The sequence below is a fragment of the Benincasa hispida genome, chromosome 1 (assembly GCF_009727055.1).
Source record: "Benincasa hispida cultivar B227 chromosome 1, ASM972705v1, whole genome shotgun sequence".
Taxonomy (NCBI): domain Eukaryota; kingdom Viridiplantae; phylum Streptophyta; class Magnoliopsida; order Cucurbitales; family Cucurbitaceae; genus Benincasa; species Benincasa hispida.
This window is the reverse complement of record NC_052349.1, coordinates 72,087,196-72,109,060: the sequence shown is the minus strand read 5'-3', so window position 1 is coordinate 72,109,060 and position 21,865 is coordinate 72,087,196. Positions and strand designations below refer to the sequence as shown.

The 21,865-nt window shown below is 36.0% G+C and overlaps 2 protein-coding genes across 2 annotated transcripts; both read left to right on the top strand.

The window, feature by feature from the left end:
• The first annotated feature begins 591 nt into the window (after nucleotides 1-591).
• On the top strand, nucleotides 592-9,331 carry LOC120083307 (translation initiation factor IF-2). The gene is made up of 8 exons (XM_039038998.1): nucleotides 592-940; nucleotides 1,252-1,302; nucleotides 3,787-3,913; nucleotides 4,026-4,095; nucleotides 4,364-4,694; nucleotides 6,579-7,612; nucleotides 7,806-7,959; nucleotides 8,525-9,331. The coding sequence occupies exons 2-8, from the start codon at nucleotides 1,276-1,278 to the stop codon at nucleotides 8,957-8,959; spliced, it is 2,178 nt and encodes a 725-aa protein (XP_038894926.1). The 5' UTR covers nucleotides 592-940; nucleotides 1,252-1,275; the 3' UTR covers nucleotides 8,960-9,331.
• Nucleotides 9,332-11,449: 2,118 nt separating this feature from the next.
• LOC120085034 (6-phosphogluconate dehydrogenase, decarboxylating 3, chloroplastic) lies at nucleotides 11,450-13,460 on the top strand. The gene has a single exon (XM_039040862.1). It carries the CDS (start codon nucleotides 11,588-11,590, stop codon nucleotides 13,073-13,075), a length of 1,488 nt encoding a protein of 495 aa, XP_038896790.1. The 5' UTR covers nucleotides 11,450-11,587; the 3' UTR covers nucleotides 13,076-13,460.
• The last annotated feature ends 8,405 nt before the right edge of the window (nucleotides 13,461-21,865 follow it).

Below are 21,865 nucleotides of genomic sequence, written 5' to 3'. Positions count from 1 at the left end.
TTTGCTACCACATTCGTATGCCTTTTGGTTTCTAATGTTTCATTTGTATTATCTTAAAGATATTTTTAAGTTTAGTTATGCCTATATAATTTTAAATTGTATTAACTAAAAACTAAAAGTTAAGCCAAAATTAACTTTTTTTAATAACTATAGTGGTCATTGCAATTTTAAATGTTTAAGTTTGTTGTTTTGGCCATGTTTTTATTGATATTATTTTAGTAAGGCATATAATTTGGTTATTAATAGTCCATTTATAAAATAATTAATTACTGAATTAGAAACTAAAATGCAATTCAAAATCATTTTGTTCTACCATTTTAATTTGTATGCTAATTGAGTTATATTCGTATTAAGTATATTTTAAATTTAATTAATAATAGTTACCTTCTAAACTTTATAAAATACACCGTATATATATATATATATATATTTGACACTAAAAGGCGTGGGAAAATAAAATCTTTCAAAACTTCATGCCCTAGGCTAGTTTGGGCACAAATTTGATACCGTATTACTTATCAGGAACTGAAGCTTATGATCGAACCGGTTGGAGCGGTTCGATTCGGTATATAAATGAGTCGGGTTTTGATCACCATAAACCCTTCGCTTTCCGTCCGTCGATCAAATTTGGTGCCCTGCGATTATTTTGTTCATCTCCATCGGATTTCTCTAAACACAGCCATCTTCCCTTAATACCCACTGAAATCCGAGGTTGTCGCAGAGTTCCAGCTACTCTTTCTACCCTTCAACTTCATCCTTTCTGTAAGGGACACCAAATTTGGCATTCCAATCGAGGAACCAAACTAATCGCATCGTTATTCCTTTAAACTGGATGACTTTTATTTGAACATATTATAAATCTCTTACTTTCAAGCTATTGTTGGGCTCTGCTCCATCTTATGCTGTTTCTCTAATTGGGTGTTGTTATTTTTTTTTCTCTGTAAGTGTCTTTTTCTTCTTGACGGCTATCTTCTATATGATGCAGTTTTACCTAGGTCCATCTTAATGTTTAAGAATTCTTGTTTTATTCTCACTTTGTGAATAGTGAATCATTCTTTAATATTTGACAAGTTGGGTATGTGATTTCTGATTCGTACTTTGTTGGTTATAAATTTTTTCACAAAAGTTTCCGACTTTAAAATAATTTATCTTTCGGGGTGTTGTTTTGTCTGCTTTTTTGATATTTGAGGTCAAAAGGCTGTCTCTGGCTTCCTATTCGAATTTAAGCGTTTTGTCTGTCCTAATGTGCAGGTAGCGGAACTCAGATACTTATGAATGGCTTGGAGAGAGCTGGGTAAAAAAGTGAGTATATGTTTTCAAATGATATTTCTTTTACATGCTAGTTTTATTTGATATTTATTTATGAGCTCAGAGAATGTGCCATTTTGTTTAAACTTTTGTGTGAACTTTGCATTCAATGACTTCAACCTAAGAAGCATAACTACAATATACGTTTTAAAAAAATATATGTCATTTTTATGCTAGAAGAGAATTCAAAGTAAATGGCTTGATGCATTTATATGCATAAAAATTAGTTTGATGTATTTCACTCTTAAAATTTATTATTATTTGTCATATATGTGCCGTTTTAGTCTACTCAACAAGTGTTCTATGCATGTCTAACACAATTGTTGCAATAACAAGTGTCCAACAAGTGTCGGAGTGTCCAAGTGTCTATGCGTATTGGACATGAACACACTAGCCAAACTAAAGTGTCCATGCTTCTTAGCTTCAAACTAGACCACCGATTTTGAGGGGCAAGATGATGAATGAAAAGTAGCAGCCATGGTTGGTCAATTAGGGCCTTTGAACCCAAATTTGCATCATTAGTCAGTCTCCATAGAGCCTTCTTTTCCCTTTGATGACACCCCAATCATTTGGCTAATATAGCACAACCTTTTGTCTTTTATGCTGTAGAGGCCCAGCCTGCCTTTGACTATGGGAAGGAGAACTTTATCCCACTTGACAAGGTGTTGGGATGCTTGTGAAATCCCTGCCACCCCTAAAAAAATTGTGAGACATTGTTTCACTTGACTTGGCAGTTGGCCATTTGGTCGGCATTTTGAAATGGGAGATCTTATAAGTGGGGATGGCATTTTGGTTCAAGAAAATTTCAAAACTGAGTTAAAAAACAGCCACCAAATCTCCCGAAAAAAAATGCATCAATCGCCGTTGACCTCAGACCTCATACCTGATTTCCTCTTCCCAATCTCCCGAAAAAAGGCGGATGCTCCTGTAGGTAGGAGCAACTTCACTTTCGGTGTTCGACGCTCCCTTCGAATTAATATCCAAAGATTCCTTGCAACAGGATGGTTTGAAATGATGGTTTATTATAGGTTCTGGTGGCATGATTAGGATAAGCATACAAATGAGCCGGAACATGGATAATGTAGTGGTTCGAGCCGGTCGAGAGTACGAGATTATTGACCAAAGACTCATCAATTGAGATGGGTGGAAGCCTTACTAGCGAAGGAATGCATCCAACAGTATTTTGTCTCATTGGTCCTCTCATGCTAGAATTGGCTCAACAATCCACTTTGTTCTCTCGGAAATCACTTCAATTAGAATACATGACCTATGTTACTTCGATTTGATACCACTTGATTCAGAGAGGAAATGTGCATTTGTATTATTTTGAGTCTCCCCATCTGGGTCTCTACTAATAGGATATGGGACTGGGTGAAGGGAAGCTTTATGGGAGAAAGGAGGAAAAGGTCGGTACAGCTAGTAGCTAAAGGCTTGACTCAAACATATGGTCTCGATTAGGAGGAAGCCCTTATTTACCCCACCCCTGTAGCCAAGATTCAGTCTGTTCGTCTCCTGCTCTCTATTGCAGCGAATCGAGATTGGCCTCTGTTCCAATTAGATGTTCCAAATGTCTTCCTGAACGAGGACCTACAGGAAGAAGTTTACATGTGTCCTCTGCAAATTGCCCGCTATGTAGTTTGTTTGCCTGCAGCTTCCCTACGTCCCCCCTTTTTACTTCATCATCGTAGGTCCTTTTGCACTGCTTGATCCGTTCATTCGTCACTGTAACTTTTCAATGAAAGAAGACAAGGTATATGCGCTTAGTCCCCTAGCGGATTTTGTGCTTCTTGCCAATGGCTCACTTCGGAAGACAAAATTCTTCTCTATATAGACAATCATTTGCTTAGAGATAAGAGTCCCGTGCCAAACTCTCGTCCCTCTCGCTGACGCTCGAGCAACTCTCGTCCCTTGCGCTTAAGAGGAATGGTTGAAGTAGCCTTACGGAACCAATTGAACTTGAAAGTCATGACCGAATAGCTTTTCGTTAGAACGTTTAGTAAGGACTGATAAAGCTAGAAGAGGTTTTTTATGCTATTTCAACATCCAACGAGATTGAAGAGTCCCTAATAGGGGACTATGTCAATACCCTTGAAAAGCAATTAAACACTAATAAAGTTAGCTGCTTTGTTCTCACCTAAATTTTATTAAAAAAAGAATAGAAATTCTTAATCAAAGATTATTGTGTATATCAAATTATAATGAGTAACATTATTATTACTGATCAATAATAATTTATAAAAAAATAAAAAGAGGAGGCTAAGGAGATTTCATTTTATGGTAAAAAAAATTCATTCAGCTTAGTTATTTCGCAAGAAGAAAAAGGCATAACCAAATCAAATGCCCCTAGCTCATTTCACAGATTTTGAATCTGTAGTAAGTATAGCTGGTCTTATACTCTAAGGTGTTTGTCTTGTTTGACCTTATTTCTTGTGATGTGAAAACTATTTGCCTGAAGTACACCAAAATCTTCTCATTCAGGGAATGCATGCTGGTCTTCGAAGAACTTTTACTTGTTCACGAAGGCATATAGCCAGGTCAAGTTTTGTGACTACTGATGAGGTGGTTGTTGTTAAGTTAATCCCTGCTTCATCAAGATGCATTCCAGGTAACACCCTATTGCAGATATTTTTTTGCCTTACATCATATGAAATTCTTTAATTTGATTTCAAATGATGGTGGTTATGTGACCATTTTTGCAATTCAAATGTATGGTACAGAAGTTTCTTGTGGTTCAGCATATCATGGGCCCAAATTTTATGTGGCTTCTACAATAGAACCTCCAAGAAGGTAATGCATCCATTCCATTACCGTGTTTTTCCCCTGTTGTCTAATAATATCACATAATTTTTTGCTGCTATTATAATTCCTTGACAGTTCTGATGAAGTTGGCAATGGAATTTGGCAGCAGAATATTGATTCGTTATAGGGAGAGGATCCTAGGTTGATTAATGTATATACACTTAAAAGGAAAAAAATTACACTAGTGGTTTGCAGTGCATTTTATGTTTTTTTCCCCCCATTTTTTTCATATATATTTTTTTTAAAAATTGTTTAGGTATTTCCATTCAAGTGCAGAATTATTGGTTAGAAGAGGACATCATCAGGAATTTGGTTTGAAGACTCAAAAGAAAGAGAAGTCTGTAAGAAGGGATCGCAGGGATCAACCACCAGTTGAAGCTCCATATGTTCCTCCAAAACCGAAACACACCATTAGATCTGTTCCTGATAAAACAATTGAGATATTTGATGGCATGACAATTGCTGAACTTGCTAAACGTTCTGGTGAGACCATATCCAGACTGCAGGATATTATCATAAATGTTGGTGAAAAGGTCGACTCAGAGTATGATCCACTAAGCATTGACGTCGCAGAGCTTGTTGCCATGGTATGTCTGTTTTAAACTTTTAATAGGTAATAGTTGGATGCTTAGAAATATCCATTATCCAATTGGCTCAAGCATGTCAGTCATCTCAGTCAAAAACTTTTGGCCTTAGTATTAATAACTAATAAGCATAAGAAACCTGTATTAATATGAATCTCTTTTTAGTTATTCACATTATAGTCCAGTGGCCAGTTAATTTCTGTTCTATTTTTATTGTCAATGAATTTCAAATTTATGAGTATTAATGGTGTATTCCAGATGGGTGCTTGAGGTAAATTACTATGAAGAGAAGGCCGTTCTCATAAAAATATTTTGGACTATGGCCATTTCAGTACTCTCTCTTCTCCTCCTGTAGGTTTAGTGTTTGAATCTTCCTTCCCATGAATCTCTGTTAAATGAAAATTATCATTGGTCATGGTCAAATCTTGTGGTATGTGCTATTGGTTCCAAGCGAACTAAAACTAATTAGTATAGTGGGGTTGTTGAAACACGAGTGCCTGCCCTTACTAAAACTAATATATTTCTTTTTTGATAAGAATTAATTTCATTGATGTATAAAATTCACAAAAAGGATATACAATTCATGGTTTTACTACAAGATGTCTCAGATTTTTAGTAGGAAAGTGTATGAATATGAAGCAAAAGATCAGAACTTTTACACCAAGAAATAGTGTAATAAATGACAAGGTCGAAGGACCTATTGAAAGGATGATCTTTGTCCATGAAGACTCTTGTTTCTTTCTTTCCGTAGTACCCAAACAAAAGCACGAGATATATGGAGCCAGAAAAGAGTTTTGACATTCTTGAAAGACTGACCCAAGAGAATGGAGCTAAGGTGCGTCGTAACATCTCTAGGAAACACCAAAGACCATCCATAACCAAAAGCACCAAAAGGTTTACTCCAAAAATTCCAGGCAAAAGAGCAAGGGAGGAAAAGGTGATTATGTGTTCTACCCAAGAGATATGGTCATACTCGGCATTCTTTTTTTAGGACATCTTTGGTGTTAATGGCCTCATGTGCCAATTCCCAGAGGAAAAACTTGATCTGCTTTGGGTATTTGTTTGGTGTTAATGGCCTCATGTGCCAATTCCCAGAGGAAAAACTTGATCTTCTTTGGGTATTTGTCTTTCCATGTACCTCCAGCCAAAGATGCCTCCAAAATGCCGTTTCTATGATCCATATCAGCTATAAGAGAGTTTAGTGGAAAAGTGCCCGTCAAGATTGAGAGGCCATTTCCAAGCATCATCCGGCTGGGAGAGAATGATTGGGACTAAAACCATGCTGATATCAGTCCATTCCAAAGCCTCATCATCTTTCAAATTCCTCATGGAGAAGGGCTGGCCTGGTTATCCATGGGTCTGTCCAAAAAAAGGTGGAGGGTCCATTACCAATTTGATGCGGAACTCTACTCTACTGGTGATGAGTTCTTGCTGCTTGATAATATTTTTCCATTGCCCTTTTGATGGTGCTAATGAAGCCCAATCTAGATGAGATATTGAACCAGATTTATCGTTAATAAGCTTCCTCCATAAAACATCATTTTCATGCTTATATCTCATATTAGAGCAATACGGTTTTCTAACTCAAATCAGTATCATGGAATACAGATAAGATAGATGGAACTGGAAGACTTAAAAAAGTACATGTTTGTATTGCCGTGAATGAGTTTTTGAACCATTCACTGGGACACTTTTGTTGCTTGTGATTAAAAAGGGTATATTTATTTATTTATTATTATTATTATTTTTTGTGGGGGTGGGGTGGGTCTTTATTGTTAATTCGCCCCCCCGCCCAATTACTAGTGACCAGTGTGATTGCCATCTACCCAGCTTATTTCAGTTGTTGTGATTGGAAGTATATGGTTACATATTATTTCATCGTTTCAGGAAGTTGGAGTAAACATTAAGAGATTACACTCTAGTGAAGGTTCTGAAATTCTACCACGACCACCAGTTATAACAGTCATGGGTCATGTTGATCATGGAAAAACTTCTCTTTTAGATGCACTTCGCCAGACATCAGTGGCAGCTAGAGAAGCCGGGGGTATAACTCAGCACCTGGGTGCATTTGTCGTGGAGATGGCTTCAGGTGCTTCAATCACTTTCCTTGACACTCCAGGTCATGCTGCATTTAGCGCTATGCGAGCGAGAGGTGCAGCAGTTACGGATATAGTTGTCCTGGTAGTGGCTGCGGATGATGGGGTGATGCCGCAAACACTGGAAGCTATGGCACATGCTAAAGCAGCAAATGTACCTATCGTGCTTGCAATTAACAAATGTGATAAGCCTGCTGCTGATCCTGAAAGAGTCAAACTGCAGCTTGCTTCGGAGGGTTTATTGCTTGAGGAGATGGGAGGAGATGTTCAAGTTGTTTATGTGTCAGCATTGAAGAAAACAGGATTAGATAGTTTGGAGGAAGCATTGCTCCTCCAGGCTGAAATGATGGATTTAAAAGCTCGTATCGACGGACCAGCTCAAGCTTATGTAGTGGAGGCAAGGCTTGACAAAGGTCGAGGTCCTTTGGCTACTACAATTGTGAAGGCAGGGACCTTAGAAAGTGGTCAGTTTGTGGTTGTGGGCTGCGAGTGGGGCAGAATAAGGGTTATCAGGGATATGGTGGGGAAATTGGCAGACCGAGCAGGGCCTGCAATGCCTGTTGAGATTGAAGGATTAAGAGGGCTTCCTATGGCAGGTGATGATATTATTGTTGTAGAGTCTGAGGAACGTGCACGAATGCTCAGTGCGGGGAGGAAAAGGAAATTTGAGAAGGATAGGCTGAAGAAGCTGAGTGAGGGGAAGACTGAAACTGAAGAACAGTCCGAGGAGGTAATTCAGAGGGTTGAATTACCAATAATAGTAAAAGCCGATGTTCAGGGCACTGTGCAGGCAGTTACAGATGCATTGAAGCCTTTAACAGTCCCTTCAGGTACCTTCCTCCCCCCCCCCCCAAAAAAAAAAAAAAAAAAAATCTCTCTGACCTTAATTGTAACTTCTCGTTTTTGGTTCAAATGATAGTTTCAACGTACATAATGTATTATTGCACTTGTAGACGTTAATCTCATTTTCCTCAATCGTGAGCAGTTATGCATGTGCATAATGTTTCCTATTTCACATGCAGGTTTTTCTAAATGTTGTCCACGTTGGCGTTGGCCCAGTTTCCCAGTCTGATGTGGACTTAGCTCAAGCGTGTGGGGCATATATAGTAGGATTTAATGTGAAGAATCCCCCAAGTTCTATCAGTCAGTCTGCTACTCAAGCTGGTATAAAGGTATGAGCTGCCATTTAATCTCAATATCCCCATGAAATGTTCGTTTCCATCCTTTAGACCATAAGAAACAATGAAAAGTTGGTTTGAGTTTTATATTTCATGTCTACTGCAGTAATGCTTTTTGATAGTTCTAAATTTTACGTCTAGGCTGGAGTTTGCTCATTAGTATGTTAGTCCTGGAGAAAGATTAGTTGTTTATGTGAGAGAAATCGCGCTCAACATAGGAAATGAACATGAGGTGATGAGATTAAAGAATCTAAAGAGGAATTAGTAGGTGAAATTGGAGTCCTGAGCTTTTCGTCATTTGTTTCTAATTATTCTCTTTCGCTCATTCTATATCTTTTATCAATTGGTCAAATAGGTAAAAGTCAAATTTAGTTGGTAATTGTCAAGTTATTAATACTCATTACTCTATACGCGGCAAATATATGCAACTATTTTACATACATGACAGAAAAGAATGATTGAAAAGGTGTATTAAGTTTGATTCAGATTTATATTACATGCATGACAGAAAAGAAAGATTGAAAAGCTGTATTAAGTTTGATTTTCTTTAATGGCTTAGATAATTCTACATCGTGTAATCTATCACCTTTTGGAGGACATTGGGAATCTGATAGTTGACAAGGCACCTGGGACTTCCGAGACACAGATAGCTGGGGAGGCCGAGGTGCTGAACATTTTTGAACTCAAAGGAAGGAGCAAGTCAAAGGGACCCGATGTTAAAATTGCTGGATGTCGAGTGCTTGATGGTTCCTTTTCAAGATCATCGACCATGAGGCTTCTACGAAGTGGGGAAGTCTTATTCGAAGGATCATGTGCATCTCTTAAGCGGGAAAAACAAGACGTCGATTCAGTGAAGAAGGGTAATGAGTGTGGACTTGTGATACACAATTGGAATGATTTCCAGATTGGAGACGTTGTGCAGTGCTTGGAGCAAGTAGTAAGGAAGCCCAAGTTCATTTCATCCGAAAGCGGTGCCGTTAGAATCGAGTGCTGAAGCTTTTTCTCTCTTTCCCCAAATGAAGGTCAGTGAAATTCACTCTACTTTCACTTGAATCGGTTATGGCTGCTGCTAGATATAACATTCACCCATTTTAGAGACTTGATTTCCCTTGGGTGGTGGTTCTTTTATTCTCTGCCCTAAAATGCAGATATAGTTTGAAACCTTCTTCAACATAATTAAGGTTAGTAAAATTTGGGAGTGGAAAAGAATCTCCTTGAGTTGTGATAGATAGCTTATGATGTAGAATTAAGATGTATGACTATTGTACCAACCAGAAGAAGGTTCCAATTTTGTGATTTAATAATGTAAATGTGAACAGGAAAATCAGTTTTGAAGGCAGAATTTATTATTTCATATGATTGATGACTTGCTATGCATGTGTTTTATTCCTGCAACTAAGACTGTATTTCCTTTTATGATGTTTTTTAGATGTGAATTAAATTAGTCCTTCCAAGGGCTTCAAAGGAGGAGGAAGATGTGAGACTTTTCCTATTTTTTCTTGAATGTTCATTCAAATAGTACCAAAGTCCCTTTTTTTTTTTTGGTATTACAATTTTCTTTAACTTGATGGATAAAATCTCTCTTTCCCTTGATCTTCATACACATTATCTAATTTTTTTTCATTTAATAATATCACCAACTCAAATGTAGGGGTGAAGATTTTAATTTACAGCTTAGGTTAACCTTCCAAACTGAAAAGAAAGTAATATAGTATTTAAATTTAAAATTGTCATAGTTCAATCCTCTATGGTGTACTATTAAGGTATAATTATGACAATAAACTTATGATCATCAATATTGTATATTTGGAGCTATATGAGGGAAATTGTCTCTCTCCATTTGGTCTACCTCTTGTTTCTCTGAAGATTTCATTTGTAGTTTTTTCTTTTTTCTTTTTTTTTTTAATTTTAATCTCATTAAATAAAATAAGAACATCTTTAGATTGACTAAAGAAAAAATATTTTCCAAGGAAGTCATTTTTATTTAAACTCAAAAGAATTGTTTAAAATACACTTTCAAAGAGTTTCAAAATTTATTTTGAATAGTTGTAGAATATTTTGATTATTTTCAAAATTAAACAATTGAAAAGTTAAACCGAATAATCTTAAATATCAAAATTGAAGTTTAATTTTAAGTACAATATATAGGGTATGGAGATTTGAAAGATGTCATTTTAATTAGGTTTATTATATTAAATGGGACGTAAAATAACATTCTTAATTTGGTCTTCAACTTTTAAAAGATTTCACCCTTATAATAAATATTCCAAAATAAGTCATTCTAAATAATCATGAAAATGCAAACAAAAAGTTGACTTCTCTACTCCAAAATTTCAATTACATGAAATTAATGTAATTTTAATTAATTAATTAATGACTTTAATTATTTAACATTTACTATATGTTATATTTGTATTCGTCAATATATTTCATTAATTTTTTTTTTACTTAGGATAATTTTTGGACTGTTTTCAAATGTAGGAAAGTACAAATAGACATGTAATATGGTATTGCAGTCTATTACACATAAATCGTGATATTTTACTATAATTTATAAATATTTTTAACAGTTTTATCATTTAAAATAATGTTTTTTTTTCTTATAAAAAGATAACGATATAGTTTATTTTAAAAAATAATTATTAGTACCATGGACGCTGGTTGCTTTTTTATTTTTTTATATTGCTTTTTATGGATATTGAATAATTTCCAAATATTATAATCAAATACTACTTTCAAACATAACAAACACCTACAATCCACTCGATGCTAACTTAACCAGTCCAAAAAAATTTCATTACAAATTAAATTAATTTAATCAATCAGAAACCTTATTATTATTATTTTATTATTAGCAGGACAAATCACAAAAATTATCCCTAAAGTATGGTAGTAGTTGCATTTATCCTTAAATTTTCAATTTAAAAAATTGAGCTCTTAAACTTATACAAGTATTAAAATAAGACTCTCAAACTTATATAATTGAATAAGTTACAATAAATGTATAAGCTTGAGGGTTCAATTTTTATCATTTGTGGATCTAATTTTTATAATTATTATAAGATTGAGGATCCAGTTTTAACATTTTTAGAAGTTTAGAAGTCTAATTTTTACAATTGAAAATTTAAGGGTATAATAACAACTACCACCATATTTTAAGGACGGTTTTTGCAATTTATGCTTGTTTTAAAATACCAATCATAAAACTTATTTCTTATTTACCAGTGGGTAGTTGGAAGTTTTCCCTTTCGTCTCCAAAACGCCGCCGTATGAAAGGAAATTCCAAAATACAGCCTGAAAACAGAATTTTAGATTAATATTTCATTTTCCAAAACGAAAAAGAAAAAGAAGAAAAAAGGAAATTGAAATCAGTGACCCTTCACTGCCTCGACGAGTCCGTCACGATATTTTGTTGGCCCTTTAAAATTGAATTTTGATTTTAATATAAAAATCAAAACACTTTTTAATTTTTAATTTTTTTAATTTTCCTTTTTTGGGTTCAAATTAAATATCTATCTTCATCTTCTTCTTCTTCATCGTCGAAACAGCAGCCTCCATTTCTGACCTCGACGCCTCCGTCACTTTCTCGCTCATCGTTTTTCCTTCTCTCTCTTCATCTGCCATGGAAGCTTCTCCAGCTCTTTCACGCATAGGTCTCGCCGGTTTGGCCGTCATGGGCCAAAACCTCGCCCTCAACATCGCCGAGAAAGGCTTCCCCATTTCCGTCTACAATCGCACCACTTCCAAGGTCGACGAGACTGTAGATCGCGCCCACAACGAAGGTAATCTCCCTCTTTTTGGCCAGTACAATCCTCGCGATTTTGTTCTCTCTATTCAACGCCCAAGATCGGTTATCATCCTCGTTAAGGCTGGTTTGCCCGTCGATCAGACCATTGCCGCGTTGTCAGACCACTTGGAGCCTGGTGATGCCATCATTGACGGTGGTAATGAATGGTACGAGAATACTGAGCGTCGGATTGTGCAGGCTTCTGAGCGAGGGATTCTATATCTAGGGATGGGGGTTTCTGGTGGTGAAGATGGTGCTCGTAATGGCCCGTCGCTGATGCCTGGAGGTTCTTTTCAGGCTTATTCTAATGTTGAGGATATTCTGAAGAAGGTAGCTGCTCAAGTCGATGATGGTCCTTGCGTTACTTACATAGGTGAAGGGGGTTCCGGCAATTTCGTTAAGATGGTACATAATGGTATTGAATATGGTGATATGCAGCTGATTTCAGAGGCCTACGACGTTTTAAAGCATGTCGGAGGGTTATCGAATTCCGAATTGGCTGACATTTTCTCTGAGTGGAACAGGGGGGAGTTGGAGAGCTTTCTAATTGAGATATCAGCTGACATCTTTAAAGTTAAAGATGAACATGGTGATGGGGAATTGGTGGATAAGATTTTGGATAAGACTGGGATGAAAGGAACTGGGAAATGGACTGTGCAGCAAGCTGCTGAGCTTTCCATCGCAGCGCCGACGATTGCAGCATCGTTAGATTGTAGGTACTTGAGTGGATTGAAGGAGGAGAGGGAAAGTGCGGCCGAGGTGTTAAAGGAAGCAGGGCTGAATGACAGCGTGGGGTCAGTGAGGAGTGGGATTGACAAGAAGAAGTTGATTGAAGATGTGAGGCAGGCTTTGTATGCCTCCAAGATTTGCAGCTATGCTCAGGGAATGAACTTGCTGAGGGCCAAGAGCTTGGAGAAGGGATGGAACTTGAATTTGGGGGAGTTGGCAAGAATTTGGAAAGGTGGATGCATCATAAGAGCTGTGTTCTTGGACAGGATCAAGAAGGCATATCAGCGCAATCCCAACCTTGCAAGCTTGCTGGTGGATCCTGAGTTTGCTAGAGAGATGGTGCAAAGGCAGGCTGCTTGGAGGAGGGTCGTCGGGTTGGCCATATCGGCAGGGATCAGCACGCCCGGAATGTGCGCTAGCCTTGCCTATTTCGATACGTACAGGCGCGCTAGGTTGCCTGCCAATCTTGTGCAGGCGCAGAGAGACCTATTTGGGGCTCATACATATGAGCGGGTGGATCGCCAAGGCTCATACCACACAGAGTGGACAAAGCTCGCTCGCAATGCTGATGCTGGTGTTGGCATTTTCAACTGAGCTTTTGTGCTGCTTCCCATTTGGTTGGTTTTTCTTCTCTGCTTCATTTGGGTGCAAATTTCCTACTTGATTTTGCTTGCCCATTTCAGAAGTTAGTAGGTTTTCTTTTTTGTATCACAGTTTGGACAGTCTTCCATGCTTCTTAGGGGAGTAGATAGCAGATATTTTTTTACTGGCCTTAAGTATTTGCTATGAATAATGATTAATAAGGGAAAAAAAAAAAAACAAGAAAGAAGAAGCAACAGCAGCAAGGATGGCCATTGAGTTCTATCGTGTTAGTTATTTTCACATCTCCATGTAGTTCAAAATGAAAGAATTTCCCTTTTGTTTAATCATGTGTCTTTGAAATTGGAATGAAAATTATTCTACCATTGATGTCACGTAAGAACATTGAAATTCTGATTTAGACCTTGAGGATTTTGACTATTTCAATTTGATATCTGATCTTTGATGAATTAGTGTGTTTGGAATAGATGTGTAGGTTCCTTTTCGTAAGGATTTCTAAAAATTTTCAAACATTATGAAAAATTCAAAGGTATTCTAGTGGTTAAAAACATTTTTCGTTAATATTGCAAAATGTATTTTTATTCTTAAAAATGGTTTACTTTTTCAATCTGGTTTACCACGTTTTACTTTATCAATCTGGTTTACCACGTTGAGGTAAGTAAGATTGGCTTGACAATATATGATCAATCAACATGGTTTCTAGAACAATGCTAATATTCTTACATGGGTCATTTTTACCTCATACCTTCCAGAAAAAAATTTCCATACTACCACAATTCATTATTTCTTATAAAAGAAGCATTTAAAAATGATGTGGGGAACGATGTTTCAACTGCTTAATGAAAGTGGTATGCACTGCCATTGTACTAGAAATCTCATCATTTCTTATCATGCTTAATTTTAGTTCGTGTAATTTCTTTTTTTTAGTACTCTTTGTAATTGATGAGTTTGGTTAAATTTTCTGAATATTTTAGACACATTTGTTTGGTTTGGTATATACTCAAATGAATCTATTAACGTCAAATTACTACCAAAGATGACAATTAAACGTTATTAACTAATAATTTCAAATTTGTATTTAAAACCACTTTCATCATTTGTTAATATATATATATATATATATATATATATATGATTGATTGAGTTGGTCATTAGAGTTAGTCGTTGGAAATGATCAATGAAGTTTGTGGTTAGAGTTGGTTGGCAAAGTTGGTTGTTGGAGGTAATCGGTGAAAGTTATCATTATAGGAGTTGGGTGGAGTCGCCAAAGATGATATTTGTTAGAGTTAGCTGCGGAAGGTAGTTCCTCAGAGTTGTCATCAGAGGTGGTTGTTGGTGGAATTGATTGTCATAGGTGGTATTCGTCGAAGTTGACTGCTGGAAGTGGTCGTCGAAGTTGTTTACTGGAACAAGTAGTCGAAGTGAGGTGGTTGTAGTTGGTGGTGGTTGTTGCTATAGTAACCAACTCGAGTTTACAATGAGTTGATAATTTTTTAAAATCCATTGCATTAATGTTCAGATAATGGTCTAAAATAGCACCAATCTTGAATGGAAAATTTCATAAAATAATCTAAAAACCTAAAACTTTTCTATGGATGATTTCTTTCTAAAAACTTTTCTATGGCTAACCTTTTTGCCATGTGAAATACTAGTTTCACCCCACCTTTAAAACCTCTTCTCAACTCCCTTCCTTCTTCCTCCTTCAACGATTTCTTTAGTGATCGTATTCAATGCAACATCAACATTCAATTAAAGCATTTATTTTCAGCTAATATTCTACTAAAATCATTGAATGTTATTAATATCAAGAAAGGGGCAAGTAATAGAAGGTCACTCTCAATTATTCACAACACTTTCAGTAGAGTTCCTCAACTTCTTCTCCCATTGTTCTTTCAGAGTTTCACTCCAACATTCTCATTATCGATCGCTTTCGTCGATCATTCAATTCATTTTGTCTTTAGGTACAGTGTAAGATCATTCATCAGAACCAAAAACGAAGATCGCTTTCATAAAATAGGAGATCGCTCATCATAATGTAAGTGATCGTTTAGTATTATATAAATGATCTCTTATATATAACTAAACGATCTTTTATATATAACTAAATGATCTTTTATATATAATTAAATGATCTCTTACATTTGATATGTGTGATCACTTAGAACTTACTAAGCGATTGCTTGTAATGTACCGCATGATCTTCTATAGTTTACCGGGTGATCTCTTAGAACTTGTTGAGCGATCGCGTATTAGTTACTGGGCGATCGCTTACTTTAACCACAATTCGAGTCCAATTGTCAATTTTCTGATTCCAGATCAATGGTGCTACTTTGCATCTTTGTACAATTTGGTGGAGAATGGGACCAGTCTATAAGCAATTATGTTGGAAGTCATATGATAAAAAATGATATAACGTGTAGTACATTAATGAGTATTCTATACCATCGACCGAATATTGATCCAAATATGTTTGATGTACACATCAAATGTTATTACAATCTATTGTTCACGGCTCCCTCAATTGACATAGTCGACGATGAAGATCTTAGCTTCTTTTTAGTAGGCAGTGATGCATCCTGGATGCCGTTGTTTGTATCTGTTACATCTCACAAAAGTCATGGAGTAGACGTAGATAGTGTATACCAACAATGTAATCCAACAATTCAAATAATTCCATGTAGTCAAAACTTTGGGTTTGTAATCATTCCAACACATAATATTCCCACTATGTCTTCTTTAGATGAGAATATTGAGCCATGTAACTTGGGGGACGATAGAAATGAAGTTTGGATTAGTCACAACATCCAATCTAAATGTGCTCCACACTTTGATTTTGACTATGTATATGGACCATCTTCGAGACCACAAACAATTCCAACTCCTTTCATTCATGTTCCAATCCCACCTTCTCCCATCCCACCAGTAACGATGCCTTCAGTTGAAATAAATTCCACTATTCCAACCCAACCATTGAACAACCCATTGTATGACGACCTCATCACAATACCTTACAACTTTCTGAATGATATAAAGGTTAGTCAGATTTTCTTTTCGAAATATGACTTATCAGTTAAATTGTTGATGCTTGCAATAAGAAAGAACTTTGACTACCATGTAAAAAAATTTGATAAAGAGCTTGCTAACTGTATGGTGTTCGGTGGAGGAATGTAAGTGGGGGATTTGTGCAAAAAAAAAAAAAATAGAAGGAAGTGATTCCTTCAAAGTGACGAAGTATCCAAGCGTCCATACATGTGCTCTTGAAATGAGATTGGATAATCATCGACAAGCAAAAAATCAAGTTGTTGGACATTTAATCAAGTCCAAATACGATCAAGTTGGTCGAACATATCGTCCAAGGGATATATTTGAAGATGTTTGATGAGATTATGGGGTGAATATAAGTTATGGACGAGCTTACCTTGCCAGAGAGTACGCATTGGTGTACACATGAGGTCGCCAAAAGGATCTTATTCTCTTGTTAATGTATATGGCGAGACACTGAAACTCATAAATCTAGACACGATCTTTGAGGTTGAAATAAAAGACGAACAATACTTTATGTACGTCTTTGTGGCGTTCAATCTGTATATTAGGGGATTCTTGAACTGCATCCGCCCTATAATCGTTGTTGATGACACCCATTTGCATGAGAAATACAGAGGTATGTTGTTAATAACAATGTGTATTGATGACAATAACAACATATTCTATCGAGTTCAGTATTGTAGATGGTGAGAGTTCATGACTTCAAGGCTTCCATTGGAGACGTTTCGAATTTAGTGATTATATCAGATCATCACATCTCCATTGGAAAGGTTGTCTCTAGTATATTCCCCGAGGCATTTCATGCCCTACATATATCCTGTAATTGTACAGATTAATGGCAGCTATGAGCATGAAATGCCTCGAGGAATATACTCGAGAAAAATCTTTCCAATGGAGATGTGACGATTTGATATAATCACTAAATTCAGAATGTCTCCAATCGAAGCCTTCAAATGAGTCATGAACCAAGTCCACGATGCATCATTTTACCATCTACATACTCAACGTGATAGGATAGATGTTGTTACTGCCATCAATACACATTGCTATTAACATCGTACATTTGTATTTCTCATACAAATGGATGTCATCAACAACGATTACAGGGTGGATATAGTTCAAGAATATCCTAATACACGGACCGAATGCCATGAAGACATACTTAAAATATTGTTCGTCTTCTATTTCAACCCCAAAGATCGTGCCCAGATTTGCAAGTTTCAGTACCTCGCCATATGCGTTAACAAGAGAATATGATCCTTCTGGCGACCTTCGTGTGTATATGAATGCGTACTTTTTGGCACGGTAAGCCCGTCATTAACTTATATTAACCCCATAATCTCATCGGACATCTTCAATTATATCCTTTGGACGGTATCTTTGACCAACTTGATCGTATTTGGACTTGACTAAATGTCCAATAACCTAACATTTTGCTTGTTGATGATTACCCATTCTCATTTCAAGAGTGCATGTATGAACGCTCGGATACTTGGTCACTTTGAAGGAATCACTCCCTTCTAAATTTTTTTGCACGAACCATTCACTTGCATTCCTCTACCAAACACCGTACAGTTAGCAAGCTCTTTTTTGAATTTTTTACACGGTAGTTAAAGTTCTTTCTTATTGCAAGTATTGACAATTTAACTGATAAGTCATATTTCGAAAAAAAAATGTTACCAGCCTTTATATCATCATCATTTAGCTAGTCGTGAGGTATTGTGATGAGGTTGTCATACGATGGGCCCTCCGATGGTCTGCATATATCTATAAATGGCTGGATTGAAATAGTGGAATTCATTTAAACTAAAGGCACCACTGATGAGATGAGAGCAGATGGGGTTGGAACATGAATGGAAGGTGTTGGAATTGTTTATGGCCTCGAAGATTGTCCATATACATGGTTAGAATCAAACTGTGGAGTACATTTAAATTGGATGTTGTGACCAATCTAATCTTCATTTCTATTGTCCCCCAAGTTACATGGCTTAATATTCTTATCTAGTGAAGACATGGTAGGAATATTATGTGTTGGAATTGTTTCAAACCAAAAGTTTTGACTGGTTAGAATAGTTTGAATCATTGGATTGCACTGTTGGTACATACTATCTGTGTATACTCCATGACTTTTGTGAGATGTAACAGATACAAACAATGACATCCAGAATGCATCACTGCTTACTAAAAAGAAGCTAAGATCTTCATCGTCGACTATGTCAATTGGGAGAGCCGAGACCAATAGATTGTAACAACATTTGATGTATATATCAAACATATCTTGATCAATATTTAGTCGTTGGTGTAGAATACACACTAATTTAGTACACATTATTTCATTTTATTACCTTCAAACCTTTCATATGACCTCCAACATAATTACTTCTGGACGGGTCCCATTTTCCACCAAATTGTACAAAGATGCAAAGTAGCATCACTGATCAACAATCAGAAAATTGACAATTGGATTCGAATTGCTATTAAAGTAAGCGATCGCCTAGCATGTAGATTGTTATTACCCAGCAAGTTCTAAAAGATCACTTAGTAAACTATAGAAGATCCTGTAATACATTATAAGTGATCACGCATATTAATGTAAGAGATTGTTTAGTTATATATAAGAGATCATTTATTTAATACTAAACATTCACTTACATTGTAGTGAACGATCTCCTATCTTTATGAAAGTGATCTTATAAGAAAAATACTTTGGAAACACTTACATTCTCTCCGTTTTTTGTTTTGACGAACGATCTTACTTTATACCCAAAGAAAAAATGAACTGAACGATCGATGAAAGCGATCGACAATGAGAATGTTGGAGTGAAGCTCTAAGAGAATAATGGGAGAAGAAGTTGAGGAGCTCGACTGAAAGTATTGTGAATAATTGAGAGTGACCTTCCATTACTTATCCCATTCTTGACATCAATAACATTCAATGTTGGTAGAATATTAGTTGAGAATAAATTCTTTAGTGAAATATTGGTGTTGCATTGAATACAATCACTGATGAAATCGTTGAAGGAGGAAGAAGGTAGAGGAGTTGAGAAGAGGTTTTAAAAGTAAGGGTAAACCTGACATTTCAATTTTTAGAAAGAGGTTATACATAAAAAAGTTTTCGGTTTTTGTGTTATTTTATGAAATTTTTCTTAAAAGTTTTTTGTTTTTAGGAAATTTTGCATCTCAAATGAATAAGGTAAATATGTATTAAATATAAAAGTGAAAGCCATTTTTGTAAAATTTCAAATGTCTAGACATTTGTGAAATTAGATATTAAATGACCTATTTGGCTAAATATTTCTTTTATCAATTCAACTCAACTCATATAAAGTTATTTTAAATGATTTTAGGAGAAATGCAACATAAAATGGAGAGAAAGATTAGTAAAATTTGTTGCACTATAATAATAAGATTAAAATACCATTTTGGTCTTTATACTTCGGGTTTAGTTTTATTTTGGTATCTAAAACATTAAAATATATAATTTGTCCCTAAATTTTCAATAAATCTTAAAATTAATCTATACAATTTGTTTAATATTGACTTTTTCAATAAAAAAATCTCTATTAACATTGTTGAATGAGAAACATTGGGATCAATCACAAACTATCACGTCATTTACCAAATTAATGAGAAATTACAAATAATTAAATTAGGGACTAATTAAAAGTTGACATGTGTCATAAGTTGAATTTGAAGACATAAATTGACAAATCTCAATGATGTCATGTGTTTCATCACGACTCTTGGATTGAAGAAAATAATTTAGTCCAATTTAATATTATTATTTGGGATAAACTCGAATTAAGCCTAAAACATAGGCTTAATTTGACCAAAATGTCAAATAAGGCCAAAAAACCAATTAGGTGGGCCGAAGAGTCAGGTTCATGGATAAAAAAAAGTCAAAGCCCACAAAGCCTACCAGAGAACTCTATGAATAGAGGAGTACTCTTCATTTGGGATGGTCATAAATTTTACACTCCATATGATCTAGAGAGAATTCTTCCAACAAATAGAAAACTCCTTAACTCTTAAAGCCGACCACACTTGAAAATTGAAGTTCTTTGAAGATACAAACATTCTTCCAAGATTTCAACAAGAACATCATGCGCTCTGTTTCCTCAAGTCAAGTATATGCATTCAACTAAGAGAGAATCAGAGGATAAAGTATTAGAGATCGAACCACATCCACATCAAATCTACATCAACACAAGTTCAACTCCATGAAGCACGTTTCTCTAGAAACATGGTGCAAAGAAATTGCCACATCCAATGGGATATCTCTACCTCTCATCTCTCAACATTTCACCAAAGAAAGGTGCGTCTAAAGTAACTGTTGCAAACGACACCTACACAGGACTTGTCACCCGCAGTCATTCAAAGGAGACCATGTAGGAACAAGAACAAGGTTTTACCCTCGTGAAGAAGATCTTGGAATAGATGATGAATCTCCTAAAGGCGAATTCCTCATCAAAGAAACACCCTAATTTGATAACCTTGATTTTTACCGATCAAGTAAAGAATCACACCTTGATGAGATGTTTGTCATGATGGTTGATGAAATGGCTAAGGTAGCCATGGTAGAGATGGAAAGAAAAATAGATCTCCTAATGAAAGTTGTTGAGGACCGAGATCCTGAAATTGTCGCCTCAAGAGATCAAATATTAACTTAGGAAACTATTGAGACGAGTCAAACTCCAACTGCCAAAACCAATGACAAAGGAAAAACTGTCTTGCAGGAAAGCCAGCCGCAACAATCCACCTCTGTCACCTCCTTATCAGTTCAACAACTACAGGATTGATCAAAAACTCCATAAGGGTGATAGCTCCCAAAAAAAGCTATAATTCCTAGCTTAATTTAGGCTCATTAATGGATTTTTAATGTTAATTATCCTATTTTGTAGGTATTGAGTACCGAAGAGGTAGAACTGAGCAATTAGAGTCAAAAGGGGTTAATTTAAAGCAATTTGGAGGTGATTTTGAGCATCTGAGCTTCAAAGGAGGAGAAATGATCAAAATTCCCTTAATCGAAGCATCGCAACCCTCGCTCAGCACTTTAACACAATGCTGTAAGGCCGTAGGCTCGTAAATAGGGTAGCGTCACAATGCTACTCTTAGCATTGCAATGCTGCGAAGATTAATGAAATGCCAACGCATTCGCGCGCATGCGCCCGTCGCAAGCAAGCGTCACAGTAACGTTGCAACACCACTCCAATTCTCGAGGGCTGCTATCAACAAGAGCATTGCAATGTTGCACATATTGTATAAAAGTATTTTTTTCGAATTAGGTGGAGGGATGCAAAAATCTGATAGAAGTCGAGGAGTGGCTGCTAGTTCTTCCACTTCCTTTATGTTTTTCATATTTTTAGGTTAGATTTTTATTTTCTTTTAGATTGTAAATAATGGATTGGACCTTCCTCTTCGATTTTTCTATGGATTACTCGAGGTAACAATTTTCTATTTAGTTTTTAGAGTTTTAATTCTTTGCTAATTTCTTGAGGATTCTGTATTCTTGAATGAATTGCATGCTGAGTTTGTGTCTTCTTCAAATCCATTACAATTTCTATACGCATGATTGTGAGGTTGACTGTTCGCGCATAATCGTGCATGGTTAATCAATTTTTAGTTACGTTATGTTCTTTCCTGAATGTATAGCTAAAATCATGCAAGTAACATTAGTTAATTGTGCCTTTGATGGCTATTCCTAGAATGCATGAATTGTTAGGTTCGAAGATAAAATTA

What these genes read in the sequence shown, in the direction of transcription:
- LOC120083307 (XM_039038998.1), top strand. Translation starts at nt 1,276, where the DNA reads ATGGCTTGGAGAGAGCTGGGTAAAAAA. An exon ending in ACAATAGAACCTCCAAGAAG is followed by an intron (nt 4,096 to 4,363) that starts GTAATGCATCCA and finishes AAAATTGTTTAG; the next exon opens with GTATTTCCATTCAAGTGCAG. An exon ending in TTGAAGCCTTTAACAGTCCC is followed by an intron (nt 7,613 to 7,805) that starts TTCAGGTACCTT and finishes CCTATTTCACAT; the next exon opens with GCAGGTTTTTCTAAATGTTG.
- LOC120085034 (XM_039040862.1), top strand. Translation starts at nt 11,588, where the DNA reads ATGGAAGCTTCTCCAGCTCTTTCACGCATAGGTCTCGCCGGTTTGGCC.